The sequence below is a fragment of the Silene latifolia genome, chromosome 9 (genome assembly GCF_048544455.1).
Source record: "Silene latifolia isolate original U9 population chromosome 9, ASM4854445v1, whole genome shotgun sequence".
In the NCBI taxonomy this organism is placed as follows: domain Eukaryota; kingdom Viridiplantae; phylum Streptophyta; class Magnoliopsida; order Caryophyllales; family Caryophyllaceae; genus Silene; species Silene latifolia.
In genome coordinates this window covers 86,093,445-86,117,740 of record NC_133534.1, presented here as the reverse complement: position 1 = coordinate 86,117,740, position 24,296 = coordinate 86,093,445, and the positions used below count along the sequence as shown (strand labels likewise).

Genomic DNA, 24,296 nt, shown 5'->3' with positions numbered 1-24,296 from the left:
CCCTTTTACTCTTGTTTAATTATTGTTAATCACATCATTTATTCATCATGTTTTGCTTTGTTAGTATGATTGACAACCTTATTAACATGTTAAACTTGATCATGAGTGAGTAGTCCTTTAGCTAAGATTAATGGGGAATTAAGGGAAACAAACATGGGGAATGATTCATGCTTAATCTAACATGTTTTTACTAATTAATTTGCTTGCTTGTGGTGATTTCAACTTATGCACATGTTATGTTTGATGAAATGCGAGCCTATGAATCATTGCATTTTTACCTATCACCTATCTCTTCAATGAGGTTTTTAAGCATATAAACCAACTCGAGCCTCATTAGACTTGTAGGTGTTGTACAATCTAATAGATTCGGCTTCGGGACCCAAACCTTTTTAGGGATTGTAAGCTTATACACCAACTCGATTCCATCACAACAATAAACGCTTGCATGCAATTGAGAACATGTTTGTATGGTCTACTCCCATGAATCCCCTATGAACCCATGATATCCTAGCACTTTTAGTCATTTATTTACAACTTCATCTCCTTTTATTGCTTGTTTTACTTTATTGCTTGCATTAGTCTAGAACACAACTACAAACCCAAATCAATTGTGACACTAGCATAAATTGAGATAGATAGGCTTAGAACCCAAAGCACACCATCCCATGGATCGACCTCGAATTAACCACTAACTAGTTGTTTGTTGAGAATATAAATGTGTTTGATGGAGTGAACAACGTCTCACTTCTACCATCAAAATGGCGCCGTTGCCGTGGACGGTGTTATGTGATTAAGTTCTTGTTTATTTGTCTATTTTAATTTTGCTTTAACCTTGAGTAACTTGTTCCTCAAGGTTTGTTTTTACCGTTTTATTGTAGTTTCCATGTTTGTAGTTGTATCTTTATCTTGGTTATGATAATGACCCAAGACTTGGTACATGGAGTATGTGGTGGATCTTTTGAGTATGACTACAATGGGTATGGAGATTTTGAGGAGCAAGTCAACACAAACCTACCTTACTACTCGTACAATAAAAATCCTAACTACTACACCAAATTTTCCCACCAAAACCCCCACATCCAATATCCACAACAACTAACCTCCCAATACCCACTTTACAATGAATACCAAATGCCACAATACAATCATTTTCACACCTACCCACAACAAGAAGATAAGCCCATTCAAAATGTGATTCTCCAAATGATGGGAGATCAACAAAACTTCTTCAAACAAGTGCTAGAGGAGAGCCAAAATAGAGACAATGTTCTTCAAAATATTGTTACCCATGGTGATGAGTTGTCAAATCAAATTTCCCAAATGAAGGAAACCCAAGTGGCTACTCCCCACCAATCCTTCAACATTGTCCATGAATGCGAGTTTGAAGGGGTGACCTTTGATATGGAAGATGAGAAGTGGGAAGGGCTAAACCTCTTGAGCTCTTGTGAGTACGAAAGTGTGGTATTTGATGAGGAAGATATGACGTTGAGTAAGCCAAATACTCTTAGCCTTTGTGAGTATGAGGGTGTGTCTTTTGATGTGAATATTGAGATGGTGGAGGAAGGATTATTGGAGAGAGATAAAGCCCCCGTTTATGATTCTTATGAGGATAGCCATGATGATGAGATCGTGAAAGAAGCTTATGTTTTTTGCAAGGACCTTTGGAATAGGGAAGACAAATGGACTTGTGAGGTCACCTTACTTCAGGAATCCATCCTTGAGAAATTTGAGATTTCTTATCATGAAGAAGATGAATGCCTCTTCCCTATTGCATATGAAGACCATTTCACACCCACCATGGAACCTATGATTGTTGGAGATGATATGGTGGATCTTCTCCAAAAAGTCAAATCGTCATATAAAGGGTACTTGGTGGAAAAGCTCAAGAACAAACTTGCAAATAAACTCACTTGTGGAGATTTGGCACCCACAACCTCAATTCCTAAGCTATCCCATCATCAATGTTGTGAAAATTTTCCTTCTACTTTGGAAGGATTGAGTAATCAAAGTGCTATCATCGTCACCAAAATGAAAGGAGAGGACTGTAAGTGGAAGTCTCCAGACGAAAATGAGCCATACTTGACTCCTAGTGTTGACAAGAATCATGGGCTTATTTATTGGTAGCATTGCAAATATTCAAGTGTCACGAGCAAGGTGAAAAAGAGAATGAATGACAAGTTTCCTTGGCCAAGCTTTATTTTGAATTAGAGCAAACCATACTTATGCTTATTTGGGGCTTGTTCACAAGCTTTTGATCTCCTTCTAAGAGCCTTGAGCTCTATGGACAAAGAATCTCAATGATTCAAACTAGTTTGGTGGAGTCCTATCTCAAACCACCATTTGTAATATTTGCATTCCCATAATCTTTGCATTGTATAATATTGTATATAATTTCGTATTTTCTTGCATTTTCCTACATGAGAGTAGTGAGAGAGGGTTTCTTACCCATTTATTGAGCATATTTTCAGAAAAAGATAAGAAGGAATCACAAAAGGGTGCAAGGGAAAGAATCCAAATGAAGGAAACAAGGGATTGACGAAGAACGGCACGAGACGCTCGTCCCGACCAAGACGCTCGTCCTGAGTTTTTCCAAGAGCATAATTCAGCACTGACCCCTAATCCACTCGGATTGCTGGGGAGACGCCCGTCTCAGCGAGAAGACGCTCGTATTGGACCTGAGACGCTCGTCCTTAGCGTAGCCTTGGAAACATTTTTGTACTATGTGAGAATCCGCTCGGATTCTCAAGAATCCGCTCGTCCCATAAGAGAAGCTCGTCTCTACCAGGATACGCTCATTCCCTGCCGATCACAAAATATCCAGGCTCACTGACTATGAATACCCGCGTCCTCCAAGCAAGACGCTCGGATTACAGCAACGAGACGCTCTTCTCGAGCACGAGTCGCTCAGATTGCCTCAGTTTTTAGCCGGGTTCTCGATCTATCCGCCCGAGCCCAGCCCTTATCCGCTCAACTCCCAACCGTTTTTCTTTATTACACCCCCACCATCCCTCATTTTTCTTATCTTATCTCCTCAAAATCTCACATCATCATCCCTCAAAAATCCCCATCACAAAAATCAACCCAAAACTCTAATTTTTCAATAAAAAATGATGAACCTAAGAGGCAAAGGCAAGAAATCTGCCGAGACCGCACCTAAGAAGCGCAAGGGTACTTCTTCATCCACCCCAAGGGAGACAAGGGGTCATCACAATGTGGTAATACAAGGTGTGGAACAACTCGAGTACTTCCCCGAGGTAATCTTCACTTGCGATGAACACCGCCAAAAATTCGTTCATTTGCTAGGTAAGCGTTACGAGCCCACTCAATTTATTGATACCGCTGTTTTAGAAGTTCTAGGCATAAGGTATCAAACTGAAATGTTCTTCGTTGGTTTGGGTCTCGGGAAGCTATTCTATGCCCATGAGGATACTTACCTTAGTCTTACCCTCGAGTTTTTGTGTAGTCTCCGCATCGTCACTAATACTCGGAGAACTGTTTGTTTGGAGTTCCGACTATGCAACCAAGACCATAGGTTGACCCTTGACCAATTTGCAAACGTTTTTGGTCTTGAAGTGCTGAGGGAAAACACCGACAAGCCCTCCGACTTCAATGTTAACCACATTTTGAGAGCCATATCCGGGAGGGAACTCTTTGCCTTGAAACAATGCTATACCTTTGCCATTCAACATCCGGTGATTCGGATCACCGAGCGCTTCTTAGTCGGCACCATCAATGGAAGGCTAGAACAAGATAGGTGCACCCTTCTTGACTTGAACTTTTTAGAGTACTACTTAAATGTTCAAGGGACAAGGGCTTACAATTTCAACATGCCCCTTGAGATGCTTACAAGGCTCTTTGATTATGCTCAAGGGAACTCTAACATTAAGTCCTTTGTGATGGGAGGCCTAATCACAATGTTGGCAAATGATCTTTGCCCCGGGTTTAACCTTCATGGGGCTTATGTAAAGCTCGAAGGGAGCACTTTGATTGACGTGGATGCCATCTTCAACCACCACCGGTGGTGCACATACACTCAAACTGGAAGTGTGGAGTGGTTTACAAAGGGATGCTCTTCAATTGTCCTCATGGGGTGGAACGTACCACCTACTGAGCCACGGTTGAGATGGTACTCACCTACACCAAGCTACCTCCTCGATATTGAGATTCACCCCAACCCACCACAAAGAAAAGAAGCACCTCGTCAACCTCAACAAACTCGTGGGATGCCGGGACGGGTAAATGCACCACCATACTATGTGCCCATTCCGCCCTACCCCACACAACATGTGCCCTTCGCTCCCCAAGTTCCCGATCCTCCAGACATGAATGACTTGATGAGGATGATGCAACAGGTCGATCTTGGAGTGTACGATGGAAGGGTTGGCAACTAAATTGCTCAATACCCCTCCTACTACAACATGGCTCAACAAGGGTATATCGACCCTAGAGGGCCTCACCCATCTTGGGCTCAACCGCACCTTTTGTTCCCTAATCAAGGGAACCAAGACGGGAACTTTGGCGGCCAAGGTGGAGGATTCTTTAGCCAAGGGGGAGGGTATGACCAAGGAGGTTCTAGCGGGTGTGGATACCGCAATGATGATGATGATGACGAGTGAGATGGTAAGAGGTGTCTACCACACCACCTCTAATTGTAAGATATTTTTTTTTCTTTTTCTTTCTCTCATGTATAGTTGTATCGCATTTTCAATTATCTTGCATTTAGTTACATTTGTATTATATTCCATTTTGCATTAGTTAGTTCATATAGTATAATTGCATTGTAACATAAATAGATTAGTTTGTATTGTGATATATTTCATATAATTAGTTGATTTCACAAATGACCAAACCTATTCATTTCTACACTAGAAATAGTGTTTAAATCGGTTTGGGGAGGTTTGATCATAAGTGACCATAGTTTAATAAAAAACATGCATCATCTAGTATAGTTTAGATTGGATTCATTTGTTATATATGTCATATAAAATTGCATTTAGTTAGAGCATGCATTCATTCATATCATATCATTGCATTTATACTTCAATTTCCATAAAAATCAAAAATCAAAAAACATGTATTTCTTTTTCATTCCTACTCCTACATGTACATTGAGGACAATGTCCAAAATAAAGTGGGGGATGGGAATTTATATTTCAAAATACATAAAAATTGAAAAATTTCGAAAAAACCCAAAAATATGTTCTTCAATTTCATTAAAACAAAATCCATAAAAATTTAAAAATTTCAAAAACCAAAAACATTTTCTTTAATTTAGTAGTGTAGAATTGTATATATTTGTGCTTTTGTTCTCTTCTCACATAGATACAACACTACATTTGAGGCACTATCAAGGGAATGTGAAGACCGCTTGGTATGATCGCTCTAATCTCTATTTCCGTTCCATTTAATTTCATTATTCATATGAGGAGGATGGGCTTACATGTCAAGGAGGATGTGGTGTATTTTGTTGTTGCGGTTTGTATATCTATGTGTTGTTAGGAGTTACATTTAGATTATATGGCATACTAGTTGGTAGAAGCATATGCATTATAGTTGTATATATGTTAGTTGCACATGGCATGTAGTTGCATTTACGAATTTTTTTGTGAAAAAATCTATTTGGGAATCTTGATAAGTGTATATAAGGCCCTTATAGATACTTTTTCTTCTTAAGACTTCGCTTGTTAGAATGCTTGTAAAACACCCTAGGATGTGTCATGCTAGTATCCTTTGACCTATGGATTAAGGCCTAGTCAAAAGTACCTTGTGGTGTGATAACTCCTTGGCTACCATTTATTCCAAGGTGATCCTTGAAACCATGAAACCATGTTCCACATTCTACCACATTTTGTCAACAAAAGGGAATGAGCACAAAAATTGTTCAATTTTGAGTTCAAGCATTGAAATGAAAGTTCAAAAGTTTGCAATTGCATCAAAAGAATAGAGGAGTAACAAAAATGAAAACTCTTATGCTTCAAATAGAAGCACCCTCACTACAAATGGGGTAGCTTTGAAAATGTTCAAAAGAAAATGCAAAAAGTTGAAAGTTGTCAAGTATTGAAATGCCAAACATTAAAATAAATGGCAAAAAGAAAATGTTCTCAAATGTCAAATGCCACAAGAAATTGGGGGGGGGGGGGGGGGGGAAAAAAAACAACAAAAGCAAACTCCCATATGAAACTCAAATACAAATGATCCCTTTATCCATCGAATTCACATTTGTGCATGGTAGAGAGGGGACGACCCTTCTTCTTGTCTAGGCAAGAAGGGGAATTCGATCCTCCGGTGTTTCTAACACCATAGGGAGTCTACTCTTGACGAAAGCATTTAACAATTGAGGACAAAGGTACCCTAGCTTGATACAACTTGGTGGTGATTTATTGGTATCCTTCAAGGCTTAGTGGTTTGAAGAAACCATATCTATGAAGGAGTGTGTACCCTTAGATTTCTTCTTTTGTAGATAATTTCCGCCACTTAGATGAGGAAAGTGGCTATTCATTTTTGTAGATGCTGATACGAATTGAGCAGCGGATTTAAGGACGTTTTGGACAGTGCAGAGGACTGTTCGTACTAGGTACGCGCAGACCTGAAATGGAACGATTTTGAGAACAAAAGAATAAAAATTAGCGGACTGTTTTTGGCGAACCGAACGTACTAGGTACGACCAGTTCTGGATTTTGTATATAAGGGATAGTGTTTTGAACAAGTAAGACCTATTACTTGATCAAAGTGAGTGAGACCAAGACCTATTGATCAACAACTCGAGAATTTCAATTAGAATCGCGTTCTAACTAAAATCAGTTTTGTTTCTACGCAAGAAACGATTTTGTAAACACAAGTTTTCCGAAAATTCTTAGATGATTTTTATTCAAGAACTTGAAGGCATTATATAGCCTCAAGTGAGCCGTGCAAGAGCTAGCAAAGTGAAGAGTTTATCATTTACTCTTCACTTAATTACAATCATTAAAACAACTAATACATTGAACTTAGACAAACAAAAATTTAAGCTAACATTTTATTGTAAAGATAATCAAAAATGTAAAATAAAAGTGAAGCTTGGACCGTCCTCTCCTCTTGGTAAACGTGCCACAAATCAGCCCCCCCTTAGTCCATACTTAGCAAATTCGCAAAGGAAGGATAATTGAAGCTTAAAGGCTGAAAACCACGAGCCATAATCGATCATCACCGTGATCGTTCACAACCAAATTCGTCCCACTCGTCAATCAATTTTGAGTCACTAACTTGGTTCGCATCATCCCCTCCCCCTTGAAAAGGAATTGACCTCAATTCAGCTAGGCCATCGTCATCCAAGTAAGGAGAGAGATCACCAACATTAAAAGTGGCGTGAACACCATAGTCACCGGGAAGTTCAACCTTATAAGCATTGTTGTTGACTCGACCCACGATTTTGTAAGGACCCTCGGTCCTAGGCATGAGCTTATTCTTGCGTTTGCTCGGGAATCTTTCTTTCCTAAACTGCACCCAAACCAAGTATCCAACCCCGAACACCTTCCGCTTCTTATTTCTGTTGGACTTGCTTTGATAGGCAAACTTGCACGGTTTCAATTTTGGTCCGAACTTCCTCATGGGGTTTCAACATTGCTTTCCACTTTGATGCGACCTCTTTATGTACCATTTCATCCTTTTGCTTTTGGAGTTCCTTTGTTTCTTCGGGATTACAATGATAGGCAGCCTTATTCGGGAGAGATGAGCCTTGAATAAGGTCAAGTTGATGTTCAACGCCCCGAAGAGGAGGCAAACCAATCTGCAAATCATCGGGTAATACATCACTAAACTCCGTAAGGAGTTTATCAATTCGGCCATGCTCCTGCAAAACAATATTAGAACTCGAATTTTCTTTAGCAACAAGTAAGAAATCTCGCTCATCACCATCAATAGCACGTTCCACACCCCGTTCTCCAATCAACAACGACATACCAGCTTTGGGAATCGTGTTAGTAGCAAAGAACACTACTGTTTGAGGTGATAGAGGCTTGAGCACAATTCGTTTCCCCTTATATCTCAATTCATACTCATTACACCTTCCCCGATGCAATACATCCCGATCAAATTGCCAAAGCCGACCCAACAAGATATGACAAGCATCCATGGGTATAACATCACACAAAACCTCATCAACATACGAACCCATTGCTAAATTCACACGGGCCTGTTTAGTAACTTTGACACTACTACCGTTATCTAGCCAATGCAAGGCATAAGGATGGGGATGTTTTGTGGTCTTAAGACCCAATTTAGACACCATTTCAGTAGAGGCAACGTTAGTACAACTCCCTCCATCGATAATTAGACTCACCCATCTATCATTCACCTTACAATTAGTTTGAAACAGTTGGTTTCGCTGTCCCGACTCAATTGGTTTAGAATCAACCTTCAAAGTTCGCAAAACCAAACTAGTATTGACATTAGGTGCCTCATAACTCTCTACTTCTTCTTCCCTTCCTCATTATCATTAGAAATCAGAAATTCATCCATTTGTTTTTCCTCGGCCAACAATTCATCCCGACACTCTAAGGCTTCTATTAAGGTCACAACTCGTTGATTAGGACACGCACTTTGGTAATGACCGAATCCTTGACACTTAAAGCATCGAACTTTAGCCAAACTAGTCTCTTTTCCCGGGGTTTTAGAAGACTGACCAGCGGTGTTTTTAGGACTACCAATCGAAGTATTAGACACGGCCTGGTTATTAGGAGTACCAACAAATTTAGACTCGGGTTTAGACCATGATTTTGGCTCACTCGATTCTGAATTCGACCCACTCCCATACTTAGTTTTCCCTTGGGATTCAAATTTCAAACAAAGACTACACAAGGTATCAAAATCAGAATATTGATATAACTCAACCGTGCTAGCAATGTTATAATTTAAACCACGCAAAAATCGAGCAATTTTTTGTTCCTCCATTTCCTCTAATTCACCCATAATAGCAAGATTCTGAAATTCATCTAAATACTCGCTAACACTCAATTTGCCTTGTCTAAAATCAGCGATTTTGCGATAAGTAGACAGCCTATGGGTCGACGGTACATACCTTTTCCGTAGTTTGCGTTTTAGGGACACCCAAGAATCAATTTTCTCCTTGCCTTCTCGGACCCTCTTAGCCTTCATCGCCTCATACCACAGCGATGCTCCTTTGCTTAATTTCAGAATTGCAAATCTACACCTCTTGTCATCATCCAAGTCTTTAAAATCGAATAAACGATCGATTTTCCGTTCCCACTCCAAATAGGCCTCGGGATCAGCCCCTCCAACGAATTCAGGAAGATCACTCGCTTTGAATGCATCAACAATTCGTTCTCCTCTCCTTGGTTGCCAACGCTCATCGCCACGAGCATGTTTCAAGGCTTCCCGTAATTGATGAATGAATTCTGGACTGTTGAAATCGATCGACATAGTTAAACAAGGATCAAGAGCCGAAGCTCTGATACCACAAATGATACGAATTGAGCAGCGGATTTAAGGACGTTTTGGACAGTGCAGAGGACTGTTCGTACTAGGTACGCGCAGACCTGAAATGGAACGATTTTGAGAACAAAAGAATAAAAATTAGCGGACTGTTTTTGGCGAACCGAACGTACTAGGTACGACCAGTTCTGGATTTTGTATATAAGGGATAGTGTTTTGAACAAGTAAGACCTATTACTTGATCAAAGTGAGTGAGACCAAGACCTATTGATCAACAACTCGAGAATTTCAATTAGAATCGCGTTCTAACTAAAATCAGTTTTGTTTCTACGCAAGAAACGATTTTGTAAACACAAGTTTTCTGAAAATTCTTAGATGATTTTTATTCAAGAACTTGAAGGCATTATATAGCCTCAAGTGAGCCGTGCAAGAGCTAGCAAAGTGAAGAGTTTATCATTTACTCTTCACTTAATTACAATCATTAAAACAACTAATACATTGAACTTAGACAAACAAAAATTTAAGCTAACATTTAATTGTAAAGATAATCTGAAAATGTAAAATAAAAGTGAAGCTTGGACCGTCCTCTCCTCTTGGTAAACGTGCCACAAATCAGCCCCCCCTTAGTCCATACTTAGCAAATTCGCAAAGGAAGGATAATTGAAGCTTAAAGGCTGAAAACCACGAGCCATAATCAGACTGTCACCGTGACTGTTCACAACCAGCTCGTCCAGCTCGTCAATCAATTTTGAGTCACTAACTTGGTTCGCATCAGATGCATCCATTACTTGTTTTGTGTGCTTTAATGCTTGGATGTGTCGCCATTTTGGCAAGCTCCACCTTGCCTAGCAAGAAGGCATCCTACCTCATGGTTGTCTTGTTGTGAGTTGAAAGGGCGGAGTGAGACCCGCTAATTGTCATTTCGACTATATTAGTAGGTTAGTTTAAATAAAGGTCCTAGTTTTGGTCACCTCTTTAATCGGGACGAGCAAAGGTTCGGTTTGAGGATGTTTGATGTGACTCATATTTGAGCACATTTAGTCCCCGAATTAACCTCGTTCCTATGCTTTATAGTGCATAATTGGGTCATTTACTATCTTTTGTTTCCCATTTTGCATATTCTTTGAGGTTTTGTCCCCTTGGTAGGAAAGGAGTTCTAACCTTGCATTTACATGCCGAAATGGAGCTAAATTGATCGCATCTAATGACCAAGCATCAAAGAGAAGACATCACTAGAAGGCCTATGTAGATAATAAAATGAAATGGGCAATGATGAAAAGATCCTTGCATCCCCGAAATGATCCTCGCGGATTATGAAGGAAGAAAAGAAGAGAAGCTGTCTGCCAAGGAATCCGAGTGGATCAGGCATGATCCGGGCGTCTCCCTTCACCACCATCCGAGCGTGTCTTGGCCAAGACGAGCGTCCCCTAGCAGTGTGATCCGAGCGTCTCCTCTCCTGGTCCGAGCGGATCGTGGTAGCACTAGCGACGTGATATGCTCATCTCCTCGCAAGACTTGCATTTCCCTACTCAAAACTTAGCATTGTTATTTACTAATCTATCCTTACTTAACCTAATAATGAACTACTTTATATACTCCATTTGTAATAATCAAGGGGGGAGGATTAGGTCCCATGAGAGGAGAACCTTCTGGTCGTGATCCCTAGTGGGGTTTAGTTTTCAGTACTTGTCGTTATGAGCACCTAGAACAAAACACAATTTATAACTTCACCAACAACTCTACAATTAGTAAAGAGGCAAGTAATGGTTGGATCCCAAGGGACGGGAATTGAGATGAGATTTCTATTGCAACTAGTGGTGTCTAAGGGTGTCACAATTGGGGTTTGAAGTAGAAGATCACTAAACTAAATAGCAATGAAAGTAAACAAGCAAGATGAATTAAAAGGGGTGTAAACAATTGATAAAAGGCACTAGGGTGTCATGGGGTCATAGGGGATTCATGGGAATTGATCATACAAACATATTTCTCAAATTATAAGCAAGCAATTATTGTTGTGATGGATCGAGTTGGTTTATATCTTACAATCCTAGGAAAGTTTGGGTCCCGGAGCCGAATCGATTAGATTGTACAACACCTACAAGTCGACTTAATCTTCCCTACTCAACAATATGCATGGTCTAATGAGACTCGAGTTAGTTTATGTCTTACAAGTCTCATTGAAAAGATAGGGGATGGGTAAAAAATGCAAGGATTCATACGCTCGCATTTCATCAAACATAATATGTGCATAAGTTGAGATCACAACAAGCAAGCAAATAAACTATAAAAGCATATTAATTTAAGCATGAATTATTCCCCATGTTGGTTTCCCCTAATTACCCATTAACCCTAGCTAAGGAAACTACTCACTCATTACCATGTTGAACATGCTAGCAAGGTTTTCAATCATACCAACAAAGTAAAACATAATGAATAAATGAAGATGATTAACAGTAATTAAAAAGGGATTAAGAGAATTATACCTACTAATGATTCCAATAATAAAGCAAAGAATAATAGAAGTACTTGATGCTTGATTGGAAGGTTGTCAATCTCCCAATAATAACCCAAATAATCTTCAATTACCCAAAATAAAGGATGAACAAGAGAGATATTAAGTAAATAAAACTTGTATTAAAACTTGATTAAATGTTGATTACAAGATTAAAGAGAGATTTGATTGATATTAACTACACTAAAGATTGCTAAGAAGAACCTACTCTTCTAATTAGACTAATGGGGTATTTATAGTGGGGATTAGGTACATAAATTAGGGTTTACTAAGGGCTTAAATGATGATTAAGTCCTTGAGGAATCGCCGGTCTCTAGGGAGACTCTGGTCTCTTTTTCGCCGGTCTTAGAAAAAGATGCGCATCCTTCCTTGAAGCTTGAAGAAGACGAAAGTACTGTCTGGGAATCCGGGCGTCTTTGGCACGGGACGGGCGGATTTGGGAGCTTCTGGACGGGCGTCTAGAGGGGAAGACGGGCGTCTTGTGGAGCTTTTGCCCGGGCATCTTGTGGAGGAAGACGCTCGGATTGTGGGTGAGGGACGGGCGTCTTCAGGGCAATCCGCAAGGATTGTCAAATAGTTTCATTCCTTCTTCTTTTCTTCCTTTTTCTTCAGAAAATCCTTGAGGATTTCCTCGGGGATGCAAGGATTTTTGCTCATCATTGCCCATCTACTATAGTATGTACAAAGGCCTTTTAATCTTGTCTTTCCTTGATGCTTGGTCATTGAATTCAATCAATTTAGCCTCATTTTGCCATGAAAATGCAAGGTTTGCACTCCTTTCCTACCAAGGACACAAAACCTCAAAGAATATGCAAAACAAATAACTAAAGACAATAAATGACCCAAATATGCACTAAAAAGCATGGGAACAAGGCTAATTCGGGGAGTAAATATGCTCTAATTATGGTCACATCAAATATCCCTAAACCGAACCTTTGCTCGTCCCGAGTAAAGAGGTGACAAAGACTAGGACCATTATTTAAACTAACCTAATAACATAGCCGATATGTGACAATTAGCGGGTCTCACTCCGCCCCTTCAACTTACAACAAGACAACCATGAGGTAGGATGCCTTCTTGCAAGGCAAGATGGGTCTTGCCAAAATGGCGACACATCCAAACATTAAGCACACAAAATCAAGTAATGGATACATCTACAAAAGAATAGCCATTTTCCTCATCTAAGTGGCGGAAATTATCTACAAGGGAAGCAATTCAAGGGTACACACTCCTTCATAGATGCAATTTCTTCAAACTACTAAGCCTAGAAGGATACCAATAAATCACCTCCAAGTTGTGTCAAGCTAGGGTACCTTTGTCCTCAATCGTTAAATGCTTTTGTCAAGAATAGACTCCCTATGGTGTTAGAAACATTGGAGGATCGCGGAATTCCCCTTCTCGCCTAGACAAGAAGAAGGGTAGTCCCCTCTCCACCATGCACAAAAATGGATACGATGGATAAAAGGATCGATAGTATTTGAGTTTCATTTGGGAGTTTGCTGTTGTTGTTGTTTTTCCCCTCAATTTATTGTGGCATATAACATTTGAGAACACTTTCTTTTGCCATTTCTTTTGATGTTTGGCAATTCAATACTTGACAACTTTTCAACTTTTTGCATTTTCTTTTTGGACATTTTCAAAGTCACCCTATATGTAGTGAGGGTGCCTTATATTTGAAGCTTTAGGAGTCTATTTTTGCTCCTCTTTTCATTTGATGCATTTTTGCAAACTTTCTTTCACTTTTCATTTCATTTCTTGAACTCAAATTTGAACAATTTCTTTTTTGCGCCCATTCCCTTTGATGACAAAATGTATGATAGAACATGGATGAATGATGGTTGCATGGTTTCAAGGGTCACCATGGAATAAACGGTAGCCAAGGAGTTATCACACCACAAGGTACTCTTGACTAGGCCTTAATTCATGGGTCAAAGGATACTAGCATGACACATCCTAGGGTGTTTTACAAGTATTCTAACAAGCAAAGTCTTAAGAAGAAAAAGCATCTACTAGGGCCTATATACACTTGTCAAGCTTCCCAAGTAGACGGTTTCACAAAATTTTTCTAATATGCAACTACATGCCATGATGGAACTAGCATATAGACATCCTAATGCAAATGATTTTACCAACTAATATGCCATATAATCTAAATGCAAGTCCTAGATTCACATTGTTATACCGCATCAATCAAAATAAAGCCACATAGTCATTAACATAAAGAGGAAAAAGGAGATTGGAAAGATCATACCATGCGGTCTTCAATATCCTCATGTCTCGGAAGTGGCGTAGTCAATCAATGTGAATAAGGATAGAACAAACACAATATATACAACAATATATACATGACTACACTACAAAAGAAATGAACTTGTTTTTGGATTTTCAAATTTTCAAATTTTTATGGTTTTTCGAATTTTTTTGATTTTTTTTTTGGATTTTTGAATAAAAGTTAAGTTAGAATTCCCCATTACCACACTAATATGGGCATTGTCCTCAATGGCCAAAATGATGGGAAATTATGCAAACATGATGCATGAATTCTACACTAAATGCAAGCTATACTAATCTACACTACATGATGCATGGGTTTTTGTTTATGACGGAGAGCGTAATTTAGATTACCTCCCGTTGCGTATGCATGTACTTCCCCAAACTGAGATAGACATTATTTCTAATGTCCTAAAGTTGGGGGTAGTTCATGCAGGCAAGATGCAATGCATGAAACTAAATTTTCATTTTGGATTTTCAAAAGTGGGAACAATGAAATAAGAACACATCAATGGGGCCGAGGTGTTAGTCCTCTATGTTGCTAGGACTCTCCAACCATGATCAAGATAAAATAAATAAATCAAAGAAAGAAGTAGGCAAACCTCAAGAGGGTAGGAACCTCCAAAGCTTGCTAGTCTTCCACCATATCATCATTGTCATCATCTTCCTCAATAGAAGTGGACTCATCTCCACTTCTCTCTTCACTTCCTTGCTCACTTCCTTCATCATCTTCTTCTTCTTCATTAGCCTCATCCTCTTCATTTACCTCTTCATCAATGCCTTCATCAACAACCTTATCACCGACAACCTCATCGTCACCCAGTCTCTCACCCTTAGATGCACTCGGAAAGAAGACTTCCCTATCCGCCCAACTAGGCAAAGGACATGAAGGATCAAGTAGTCCTTGCCTAGCTAAATGAAGGAGGGGTGGATATTAGTCTAAGTATGCATCTTCCCGATCCTTATAAGCTTGTTTGTGTATCTCTTGCATAAGTAGAGTCATGTAGTCATTGCTTGCTTTAATACCTTCGGGTTTGAACTCTTGATACTTGAATGGATAGGGTGGTGTGACAATGGAGGAGGAGGGCATTTCAATTTCACCCCTTTGTTGATGGATGATGTATTCGGCTTCCTTTGAGAGGGGAAGAAGGTAGTTGGTCCGATGGACACTGAAACGGCATATCTTGGAAGGCAAATTAAAAGATCTAGCATCATTGGTGAGCCACCCATATTTGGTGTCAAGAGGATTATGGGTAACCCATTTGTACATGTTAATCATGGCATCAATGTCAATGAGATGACCCCATTTTTTCGCCACATACTTGCTATCCTTGTTGAAATTCGGATCAAAGTACTTAGTCAAAAGAGTGACTAGACCTCCATTTACAATAAAGGTGGTGCCTTGCTTTCCACAATCAACATTGAGCCATCTTTCCACCAAAAGCCTTAGAGAATTGTAAGGCTTGGTGAATTCCCTTCCAATATTTAAGGCCGACTCAAGTAGAACACAATCGAGCTTGGTAAAGTGGTTAGTGTCTTTTCTTGCAATAATAGAATTCCCGATGACCTTGTACCACACTCTAATGCCCGGATGGTGGACTAATAGAGTGCGACTAGCATGATAGTTCTCAAATTTCCTCCCGAAAATCGCCTCCCAAAGAGGAGCGGGGTCATATTTTTCGGGCTTCTTGTAATAACTAGCTGAATCACTAAGACCTAATGCTTTACCCAATTCATCAAAGGTGATGCGCCTACTCACATTGGCAAGGCGGAGCTCGATGTTTTCTCTAGTCTCTACCTTAGTAACTTTCAAAGAACTCAAGAATTCTAAGGTAGGGAGGGGTATGTCAATTCTCTTGTAGCAAACAATTTTCCCAACCCCATGGCTTTAAAGAAGGCTTTTGTTTGTTCAAGGACACCCAATTTGTTCAAGGCATCTTCACATATGAATTTGGTGGCTAGAAAGGATTTCCTAGCATACTTGGTAAATGTATCCCTATGGGAGTTAGAAATGAAAATTACCTCCGGGTAGTTTGATAATTGAGCAATTTCCGGAGTTGTTGATGTTGTTGCTTCCAAGGGAGGAATTTGTTGTTGAACTTCCAAGTTTAAACTAGCTACCACCATAGCCAATGAGGCTTTCTTTGCTTGAAGACATTGTTGTCTTGTGGAGAGTGCCTTTGCCGTAGGTGCCTTTGTTGATCCTTTTGTCCTTGCCATTGAAGATTATACCAAGAAAATAGTGTACATCTTCAATTTCCAAGTATACCCAAATCGATTTTAAGATGAAAGGCTTTGCCTTTATAATTCAAAAATCGACTCAAAGGTTGAAGATTTTGGTGCTTGGTTTGATTTTTGTTGGAAGAGGAGTGATTAATTGTTGTTAGAAGGAAGTTTGGATTTGATTTTGTTGAATTTGGTTGAGGAAGTCTTGTTTTGGTGATGGAGAGGATGAGGGTTTTGAGTTTTAGGGTTTATGGGTAGTGTTTTGAATGAATGAATGAAGAAATGAATGTGGGAGGGGGTATTTAAAATACCCGAAAATTTTTAAACTGCAGGGGAAGACGGGCGTCTTTCCGTTGGGACGCTCAGATTCTGCCTATTTTTGGTTCAGGATTCTCGCCTAAAGACGGGCGTCTTTCAGCAAAGACGCTCGGATTCTTCGATTACAGGACGAGCGGATTCCTCTGAAGATGGGCGGATTCTCAGACAACAAGCTTTCTTATTTTTCACAGGCAAAAAGACGGGCGTCTTTTTGCAAAGACGGGCGGATTTCTGAAGACGAGCGTCTTCTCTACCAGGACGTTCGAATTTTTCGACAGTCCCAAAATTTCAAATTCTCAGTTAAAATGGACGGGCGGATTCTGGCAAAGACGCTCGGATTTCCTTGAGACGAGCGGATTCCCCTTCAAGACGCTCGGATTCTCTCTGTTTTACCCGGATTCAGTTCCATCCGTGCACTTGCATATCCCTTGCCATTTTTCATTCTTCAAATCCCGTGTTCTTCATTGTAGGGGCACTACTAAGGCATGAATAACCTAGGCAATTGCTATCCCCACACTAAGCTAAAGCACTACACATCAATTAAATCATTAGTCCTTCCCTCACTTCTCTCAAAAATGATAATTATCTTGATCAAAGCATAAAAATCCAAAAATGATAAAAAATGCAATGTAAGAATTAAAATGCAAGTTAGGCAGTTAGAAATATTTACAAATGGTGGTTTAGGGAGGACTCCACCAAACTCTCATCCTTAGTGAGATGTCATGGGGGCATGTCCAAGGTGTTGTTGATGTTGCTCAACACCTTGAAGAAGTAGTCAAAAGCTTGTTCATTATCATGATAAAGATCTTCAATAGACCTTTGCCCTTGTTGTGCTTCTTGTTGGTCTTGATCGATAGCATTACCAATATAGGGATTGAAAATCCCTTCAAACTCATCGTCCCAAAGACCAAAAACTTCATCTACTTGATCACTAAAGATCTCTTGAGTTGATAGAGACAACTCTCCCACTTTCTTGTCTTGGCCAATGAGGCCATCCTCTTCATTGCTTGACTTTGGTGAGCTTTTCAAGCTCTCTTTGTTACAATTCACTTGCTCTTTGAATGGAGCATCTTCAATTTTCTTCTTCCATTGGAATTCCGACTTCTTCCTATCATCCTTCCGGCTATAATGATCAACCATAAAACATGGTTCATGCAAACGGGGAGCTCTCATGGTCTTGTCAAGATTGAAAGTTATGCTCTCATCGCCCACTTCTAGAGTGAGCTCTCCATGCTTCACATCAATCACCGTACCCGAGGTGTGCAAGAAAGGTCTTCCTAGAATGATTGGAATATTGGAATCTTTTTCCATGTCAACAATGACAAAGTCCACCGGGATGAAAAATTTCCCAACTCTTACGGGAACATCTTCCCATATCCCTAATGGTGTCTTCGTCGATCTATCGGCCATTTGGAGTGTGATATTGGTGCATTTAAGCTCTCCCATCCCCAACCTTTTACTCACCGAGTACGGCATAACACTCACACTAGCCCCTAGATCACATAAGGCTTTGTTGATCGTGGTGTAGCCAATGGTACACGGTATTGAGAAGCTTCCCGGATCTTTAAGTTTTGGAGGTGAACTCCCTTGAAGGATTGCACTACTCACCTTAGTGACGCGATAGTCTCAAGCTTCCGGATTGACTTCTTCTTTGTGAGGATGTATTTTATGTATTTTGCATAGGCCGGCACGTGATTGATTAATTCCGTGAAAGGAATCGAGACTTCCAAATTTTTCACAATTTCCATAAATTTTCCAAGTTGGTCATCAAATTTGGGCTTGGCTTGACGACTTGGAAAAGGAAGTCTAATCACAATGGGCTCCTTCTCCTTGACCTTGTCTTCATTTTTCTTTGAAATTTCTTCTTTTGATGGTTCTCCATCTTTGGAGTTTTGCACAATTTCTTCTTTGTCACTAGCTTCCACAACTTCATCCTCAACTTGCTTCTTCGGTGCTTCATACCTTGTACCACTCCTCAAGTGAATGGCACTAACCGTTTCATGTCTTGGGGGATTACTTTGAGGTGGTAACTGCCCCTTTTGTCTTTGTGAGCTTGAAAAGGCTAGTTGAGTCAATTGGGTTTCCAACATTTTGGTGTGAGCTAGGATGTTGTTGATGGTGATTTCCTTTTCTTGACTATCTTTTTGCATTTTAGTGAAAAACTCTTGTTGATTCTTTGCATTTGGAGGACCGCTTTTTGAACATCAAAACCTTGGTCATTTTGTTGATTGAATGGAGTTTGATTTTGGTAACCTTGGTTTTGGTTGTAAAAGGGTCTTTGATTTTGGTTTCTCATGGGAGGTGGGGTGTATGTTGTTTGAGGGTTTTGAACATTTTGGCTTTTGTATGGGAGATTTGGATGGAATTTGGTGTTCTCATTGTAATAGTTTGAATAAGGGGTACCACTCTTGTATGCTTCAAAAACATTCACTTGTTAATTTGTTCCCTTACATTCACTTTGGTCATGTCCCAAAGTTCCACAATTCTCACATATCCCACTTGGGATTGATGAAGATGCCGTCATGGCATTAACATGATGCTTTGGTGATTTTGAGGCTTCTTCAAGTCTAGCCATAGCTTTTTCAAACTTCAAATTGATGGTATTAATGTGAGCACTAAGTTGAGCAACCAATTGAGTAATGGAGTCCACTTCATGCTTTCCTCCTCTAGTAGCCTTGCGAGGTCTACTATATTGTGAGTTATGGACTGCCATTTCCTCAATTTTGTTCCAAGTTTGATTGTCATCAACTTCGGTGAACATTCCATTTGATCCCATGTTGAGAATGTTTCTTGAGTCTTCATAAAGACCGTTCCAAAATTGTTGTACCAAGAACCACTCGCTAAGTCCATGGTGAGGACATGAGCGACAAATTCCTTTGAATCGCTCCCAAGCTTCATACAAGGATTCTTCATCTCTTTGCTTAAAGCCCGTAATTTGAGCTCTTAGCATGTTAGTCTTTCCCGCTGGATAGAACTTTTTGTAGAAAGCTAGAGCCAACTTCTTCCAAGAATCAATTCCGAGAGTAGCCTTATCAAGGCCTTTCAACCATTGTTTCGCGGTGCCAATTAGAGAAAAAGGAAATAAGACCCATCGAGTTTGGTCTTGAGTTACACCGGTTTGAGAAATCGCATCACAATAGTCATAAAAAGTCTCCATATGACAATGCAATGAGGGTCTTCACTAGGCATCCCCCCAAATTGGCTTCTTTCGACTAATTGGATAAATGCGGATTTGGCAATAAAATTTCCGGTTAGATGTTGTGGTGTGGGAGTACCATTGGGTAGGTTCTCCTCGGTGGGTACGGAATGTGATGAAAACTAAGGCATTGTGGGTTGATTTTGTGTTAGATTTTGTGTTGGGTTCTCCTCACCTTCTCTTGCAAAAGGGTTGATGAACTCAATAGTATTTGGTTGAATATCTACAACCTCACCAATACCTCTCAAAGTTCTCCTAGCAAGTCTTCTATTGGTTGTCAAAGTCCTTTCAATTTCGTGATCAAAGGGTAACAAGTTACCTTGTGATCTTCTAGACATGCAAAATATCAAACAACTCGAAAATAATTAGAACAAACCTTGAGGAGTTTTACTTCCCCAAGGCAAAGAAAGACTTAACTAATAACAATACAAGAAAATCTAAATCAAGTTAACACCGTCCCCGGCAACTGCGCCATTTTTGGTCGTGATCCCTCGTGGGGTTTAGTTTTCAGTCCTTGTCGTTAGGAGCACCTAGACCAAAACACAATTTATAACTTCACCAACAACTCTACAATTAGTAAAGAGGCAAGTAAAGGTCGGATCCCAAGGGACGGGAATTGAGATGAGATTTCTATTGCAACTAGTGGTGTCTAAGGGTGTCACAATTGGGGTTTGAAGTAGAAGATCATTAAACTAAATAGCAATGAAAGTAAACAAGCAAGATGAATTAAAAGGGGTGTAAACAATTGATAAAAGGCACTAGGGTGTCATGGGGTCATAGGGGATTCATGGGAATTGATCATACAAACATATTCTCAAATTATAAGCAAGCAATTATTGTTGTGATGGATCGAGTTGGTTTATATCTTACAATCCTAGGAAAGTTTGGGTCCCGGAGCCGAATCGATTAGATTGTACAACACCTACAAGTAGACTTAATCTTCCCTACTCAACAATATGCATGGTCTAATGAGACTCGAGTTGGTTTATGTCTTACAAGTCTCATTGAAAAGATAGGTGATGGGTAAAAAATGCAAGGATTCATAGTCTCACATTTCATCAAACATAACATGTGCATAAGTTGAGATCACAAAAAACAAGCAAATAAACTATGAAAGCATATTAATTTAAGCATGAATCATTCCCCATGTTGGTTTCTCCTAATTACCCATTAACCCTAGCTAAGGAAACTACTCACTCATTATCATGTTGAACATGCTAGCAAGGTTGTCAATCATACCAACAAAGTAAAACATAATGAATAAATGAAGATGATTAACAATAATTAAAAAGGGATTAAGAGAATTATACCTACTAATGATTCCAATAATAAAGCAAAGAATAATAGAAGTACTTGATGCTTGATTGGAAGGTTGTAAATCTCCCAATAATAACGCAAATTATCTTCAATTACCCAAAATAAAGGATGAACAAGAGAGAGATTAAGGAAATAAAACTTGTATTAAAACTTGATTAAATGTTGATTACAAGATTAAAGAGAGATTTGATTGATATTAACTACACTAAAGATTGCTAAGAAGAACCTACTCTTCTAAATAGACTAATGGGGTATTTATAGTGGGGATTAGGTACATAAATTAGGGTTTACTAAGGGCTTAAATGACGATTAAGTCCTTGAGGAATCGCCGGTCTCTAGGGAGACTCCGGTCCCTTTTTCGCCGGTCATAGAAAAAGATGCGCATCCTTCCTTGAAGCTTATAGAAGACGAAAGTACTGTCTGGGAATCCGGGCGTCTTTGGCATGGGACGGGCGGATTTGGGAGCTTCTGGACGGGCGTCCAGAGGGGAAGACGGGCGTCTTGTGGAGCTTTTGCCCGGGCGTCTTGTGGAGGAAGACGCTCGGATTGTGGGTGAGGGACGGGCGTCTTCAGGGCAATTCGCACGGATTGTCAAACAGTTTTATTCCTTCTTCTTTTCTTCCTATTTCTTCATAAAATCCTTGAGGATTTCCTCGGGGATGCAAGGATCTTTTCTCATCATTGACCATCTACTATAGTATGTACAAAGGCCTTCTAATCTTGTCTCTCCTTGATGCTTGGTCATTGAATTCAATCAATTTAGCCTCATTTTGCCATGAAAATGCAAGGTTTGCACTCCTTTCCTACCAAGGACACAAAACCTCAAAGAATATGCAAAACAAAGAACTAAAGACAATAAATGACCCAAATATGCACTAAAAAGCATGGGAACAAGGCTAATTCGGGGACTAAATATGCTCTAATTATGGTCACATCACCTTCCTTAGATTAGATTAGGAGTAGATTAAAAATAGATCAATCCCAATCATTCCATAAAATTACATATTAATCTTTCCTTAATCATTGTTCAAGTTTATTATTATTGGGTAATTGAAGATTATTGGGTTATTATTGGAGAATTGACAACTCTTCATGAATCAATCAAGTTCTCTTCTTTTATTCTTTGCTTTATTATTTGGATCATCTTAAATAGGTATAATCCCTTTTACTCTTGTTTAATTATTGTTTATCACATCATTTATTCATCATGTTTTGATTTGTTAGTATGATTGACAACCTTATTAACATGTTAAACTTGATCATGAGTGAGTAGTCCTTTAGCTAGGATTAATGGGGAATTAAGGGAAACAAAAATGGGGAATGATTCATGCTTAATCTAACATGTTTTCAATAATTAATTTGCTTGCTTGTGGTGATTTCAACTTATGCACATGTTATGTTTGATGAAATGCGAGCCTATTAATCCTTGCATTTTTACCCATCACCAATCTCTTTAATGAGGTTTGTAAGCATATAAACCAACTCGAGCTTCATTAGACCATGAATAAAGTTGAATAGGAAGGATTAAGTCGACTTGTAGGTGTTGTACAATCTAATAGATTCGGCTTCGGGACCCAAACCTTCTTAGGGATTGTAAGCTTATACACCAACTCGATCCCATTACAAAAATAAACGCTTGCATACAATTGAGAACATGTTTGTATGGTCTACTCCCATGAATCCTCTATGAACCCATGATATCCTAGCACTTTTAGTCATTTGTTTACATCTTCATCTCCTTTTATTGCTTGTTTTACTTTATTGCTTGCATTAGTCTAGAACAAAACTACAAACCCAAATCAATTGTGACACTAGCATAAATTGAGATAGATAGACTTAGAACCCAAAGCACACCGTCCCATGGATCAACCTCGAATTAACCACTAACTAGTTGTTTGTTGAGAATATAAATGTGTTTGATGGAGTGAACAACGACTCGCTTCTACCATTAACCTTATAGGAGATCGAGGTGGCAGGCGTCGAGCCCCCAGATTTTCCAGAGACGCTCGAGTACACTGACGAAGTGGGGATGACGATGATCTCGGAGATTCGCGACTTCAGCAAGGAGGTGACGGATGCCGGTTTGGTGGAGTGGCAACACTTAGTGAGGAGGGTAAGCCCCCAGTTTTGACTGCCTTTATTGTTTTTCATTGCATAAGAATGCGTTCGTTCCTTTTGAACCTTATTTGTATTCGAATGCAGGTGGCACCGTCTCAGTACATGGCGCTGTGGAGGACGGCTAACCGGCTGCGAGCCACGGCCATCGAGGCACTAGCAGGTGGCCGAGGACGACAGGTATGAACCTCTCATTCTCTTACTTATTTCATTTCATTGATATTTCGAATTTTTATTGTAATTTCCCGCATTTTTGTTTTGAAATGATTGAAATGAAGCATTTCTCCATCATTTGTATGCAGAGAGAGCGTGACCTGGAGCGCGAGCTGGCGCAGTCCCAAGAGGAGACAACTCGTCTGTTGAGGGAGTTGGAGGTCAGGGACGCTGAGATCGCTACTCTCGAGGCGACCGTAGTTGAGCTGAGTGGCGACCAGGAGTAGCTGCTTTCCCTTTTTTGTTGTTGTCTTGTATATACTTTGTACATTTTGGACTTCGTTTTGGACTTTTCGGACCTGTTTTGGGCGAGAGCCCCCAGTTTGATGTATATATCGCATTTTGGTTGTATATATGATGGCCTGAGTGCCTTTGTTGCTGGTTGTTCCTAAAGGTTAGCTTAAAAACAGGTTTAGTAGGTGACGTTTTGTGCTGTCATGCTGCCGAAATTTACATAGAATTTACACGTAAAATTCATAGCGTATAGATGGCGTAAATTGGCGCAAAATGAGAAAAAAGTAAAAAAAAATGACCGAAAATAAGCAAAAACTGACAAAAATGAGTAGAAAACGCACAAAAAATGCCCAAAAATTGAGCAAAAAATGACCGGACGGTAGGGAGGGCTACCCTCTAAAAAAACTTAAAAAGAAATGTAGAAGTGTGAAATGTATTGAAATCGAGGAGTGAAATGATTCCCCT

At 39.7% G+C, this 24,296-nt stretch overlaps 2 protein-coding genes and 1 non-coding gene across 3 annotated transcripts; 1 reads left to right on the top strand and 2 right to left on the bottom strand.

Moving 5' to 3' along the window:
* Positions 1–7,182: 7,182 nt before the first annotated feature.
* On the bottom strand, positions 7,183–8,266 carry LOC141601303 (uncharacterized). The gene is made up of 2 exons (XM_074421571.1): positions 7,634–8,266; positions 7,183–7,476 (listed from the first exon to the last, which is right to left on the bottom strand). The coding sequence occupies exons 1-2, from the start codon at positions 8,264–8,266 to the stop codon at positions 7,183–7,185; spliced, it is 927 nt and encodes a 308-aa protein (XP_074277672.1).
* A 179-nt stretch (positions 8,267–8,445) lies between these two features.
* On the bottom strand, positions 8,446–9,417 carry LOC141601301 (uncharacterized). The gene has a single exon (XM_074421570.1). The coding sequence runs from the start codon at positions 9,415–9,417 to the stop codon at positions 8,446–8,448; it is 972 nt and encodes a 323-aa protein (XP_074277671.1).
* A 10,182-nt stretch (positions 9,418–19,599) lies between these two features.
* Positions 19,600–19,706, top strand: LOC141602767 (small nucleolar RNA R71). The gene has a single exon (XR_012524677.1). It is a non-coding gene; the product is annotated as a small nucleolar RNA R71 (small nucleolar RNA).
* Positions 19,707–24,296: the final 4,590 nt, after the last annotated feature.